At 37.4% G+C, this 2,745-nt stretch overlaps 1 protein-coding gene across 1 annotated transcript; it reads right to left on the bottom strand.

Annotated features, from left to right (window-relative positions):
- Window positions 1–1,057: 1,057 nt before the first annotated feature.
- Window positions 1,058–1,993, bottom strand: LOC311587798 (taste receptor type 2 member 103-like; the record flags this gene model as incomplete). The annotated part of the gene is made up of 1 exon (XM_084764997.1): window positions 1,058–1,993. One exon carries the CDS (start codon window positions 1,991–1,993, stop codon window positions 1,058–1,060), a length of 936 nt encoding a protein of 311 aa, XP_084621123.1.
- Window positions 1,994–2,745: the final 752 nt, after the last annotated feature.

Raw genomic sequence — 2,745 nt, 5'->3', positions numbered from 1 at the left:
CTTTCTAGGTGTTTCACTGAATCCGGGGAGTGCTTCCCACCACAGCAGTCGCCATTCTCATTTTCTTTTTTTTTTTTCTCCTTTATTAATTTATTCTTGTTACATCTCAATGGTTATCCCATCCCTTGTATCCTCTCATTCTTCCCTCCCTCCCATTTTCCCCTTATTCCCCTCCCCTATGACTGTTCCTGAGGGGGAATACCTCCCCCTGTATATGTTCATAGGGTATCAAGTCTCTTCTTTCTAATAATATCTTCATCCACAGAAGGATACATCTGCTCTGCACCCGAGAAGCAGTATCATTCCTATGTGGGTTTCAAAATGCTACAAGGACCACAACTGACTAACAATATAAATGCAATTACTGCCTGCTTTTAATGGCTACTAGTGCACATTATATTTGAAATCATTTGTTCTTCAGCAAACTATCTCTGAAAGATAAATAAAAAATAAGGTAAGCATTTATTTAAGGCTAATAAAGAAATAAATGAACCATGTTTAAAAAGAAAATCTAGGGGGCTGGAGTAATGGCTCAGCGGATAAAGGCAATTGATGCTCTTGCAAATGACTTAGTTTTCATTCAGAAAGATCCTGGAGGGGCAGGGCGTGAAGATGAAGATGAAACCACTAACAACTGTTGTATTATGCAATGAGTAGTCAGTCCCATTGTGCTTTGAGATGTCCCTTCTCCAGGATTGTCTATGGACTCTCGAACCACTCGCTTTAGGCAGACTAAAAGAACACAGAGTACTTCTATCTCTGGTTGATATTATCAGCTAACCTTGGGTGCATTCCTCATGGCAGGACACCTTCCACCTTCCCTAGTCCCCCACAAGGAACCTTAAAAGCATATATTCTCCAAGGCAGACCGAAGCTTATTTTTACAACCTGTATTGTTGCCGGCCAGCTCAGAGGCAGCAATTTCTCTCTGCCTTTCCAGAGAATTCTTTGTCTGAAGGCTCATGGACTATGAGAATCATAAACCTGATTCCTTCCTCTACCCAGTTATTACTAACTGAATCTTCTCTAGAATGTGGAAGAAGATCCTTGTTATGTTTTAGGGAGCCCAATTCTCTGGATATTTGCACTTACGCCTCACCCACCACAATACAGAAAGAAAGGCTTGCCTCAGTTTACTGTTTCCCAGAATCAGAGCACATGAGTGGCCTGACGGAAAAGCTGTTTCTATACTCCATAAAAACAAAATAATAATATTTTTATGTTTAGAGCCAAAAGCCACAGACTGTAAAATAAATGACATAACAAAACCAGTATATAACAGCAGGAAGGTGCACACAGTTTGCAGGGACTTTATGTGGGCCACAGTACTGACATCTCTGGAGCCCGTGGCATTGTGATTCATGTTCTTCAGATGTCTCCACAGGGAGAGGACGATCAGGAGAAGCATTGTCAGGGAGGCAGCAAATGGTATCAGTGTGAACATACTGCTAAGTAAAAGAAGCCTCTGAACTTTTACAGTATTATTCAAACAAGACATTTGGAGTATGCTTTCTTCAAGACTATCAATGATTGTGTTTATGAATATAATGTTTATAAGCAAGATTATCAGAGACACCACCAGTGTCACTGAAACCACTTTGTTTACATTCCATTTGAGAGCCAGAAAAGTGGAGTTTGAGAAATTGGCTATTTTGAGAAAGTAAAAGATGCTGAGGCATGTAGCAAACCAGACGTTGAAATGATTGGTCACCGTCCAGGAATTACTGTGCATTCTTATGACTATTTTCATTTGCAATGAATCTGGTCTGAATAAAACTGTTGAAAAACTTACAATTAGTAACAATATATGAACAGTTCTGGAGAATGCAAGAGCAATGTGGATCTTATCCACTGCAGAGATCTTTCCACTTTTCAACCAGTCTGTGATGTTCACCACAGCCATGAATGCATTTCCTAAAATTCCTATAATAAACTCCACATTTATACTAGTTATCAATGTGATAGCTAGGATACCCTTCAATGTCTCCAACATGATGTTCTGATTTCTTCTGCACTACCAAAGGCGTGTTAATGCAATCTTCTAAAATGCTGTGTCTCATTCGTAATATATTGACTTTTATGAATTCTGACAGTCAATGTCAGCCAAAAACCAAAATAAAATAATGAGGTTGTTTGTTTTCTCAAAAATATGGTTTGTTGTTGTTGAAGATAACACAGCTGAACTTCATTCACATGATGTACTCTCTGCATACAGAAGCCTGAAACACTCTGTAGTTCCTGCAGAAGGAAAATTAGAATTCTAAAATGCTGCCATGAAAATAGAATTATATTTATTTGCATTATTTTATTTCTTTTGCCTCATGTAAATATTTTAGTATGGATACTTTTTTTTTCTGAGTGACTAATATTGTAGGATTCTAACTCACCATCAGGAAACAGAAATCAAGACTCACGTAAAAATCAAGATGCTCATTAAATCTACCAAAATGCTCTATGTGCAGGGCCCAATGCTTATTTTCCAAAGTTCTTCCAACACATTGTCAGTTATCTATTAAATGGCAAAACCCATTATTCCTCAAATACTTAGTAATGAAGATACAAAAAATTTTACTTTTTAGATGCTTATTATTCAAACACATGCATGTAATATAAATTTACACTAATAAATAAACATTTTTTATCCAAATATTTATTCTTACTTCAAGCTTTCCAGTTTAACACTTATTGTGCATCTTCCTTGAGCTAGATGCTGTGATAGCTGGTGAGACATTGTCTAAAGTTACT

The sequence above is a fragment of the Acomys minous genome (assembly GCF_964271855.1).
Source record: "Acomys minous genome assembly, chromosome: 17".
NCBI classification, from domain to species: Eukaryota; Metazoa; Chordata; class Mammalia; order Rodentia; family Muridae; genus Acomys; species Acomys minous.
The sequence above is the reverse complement of the archived record's forward strand: the minus strand, read 5'-3'. Positions and strand labels throughout refer to the sequence as shown.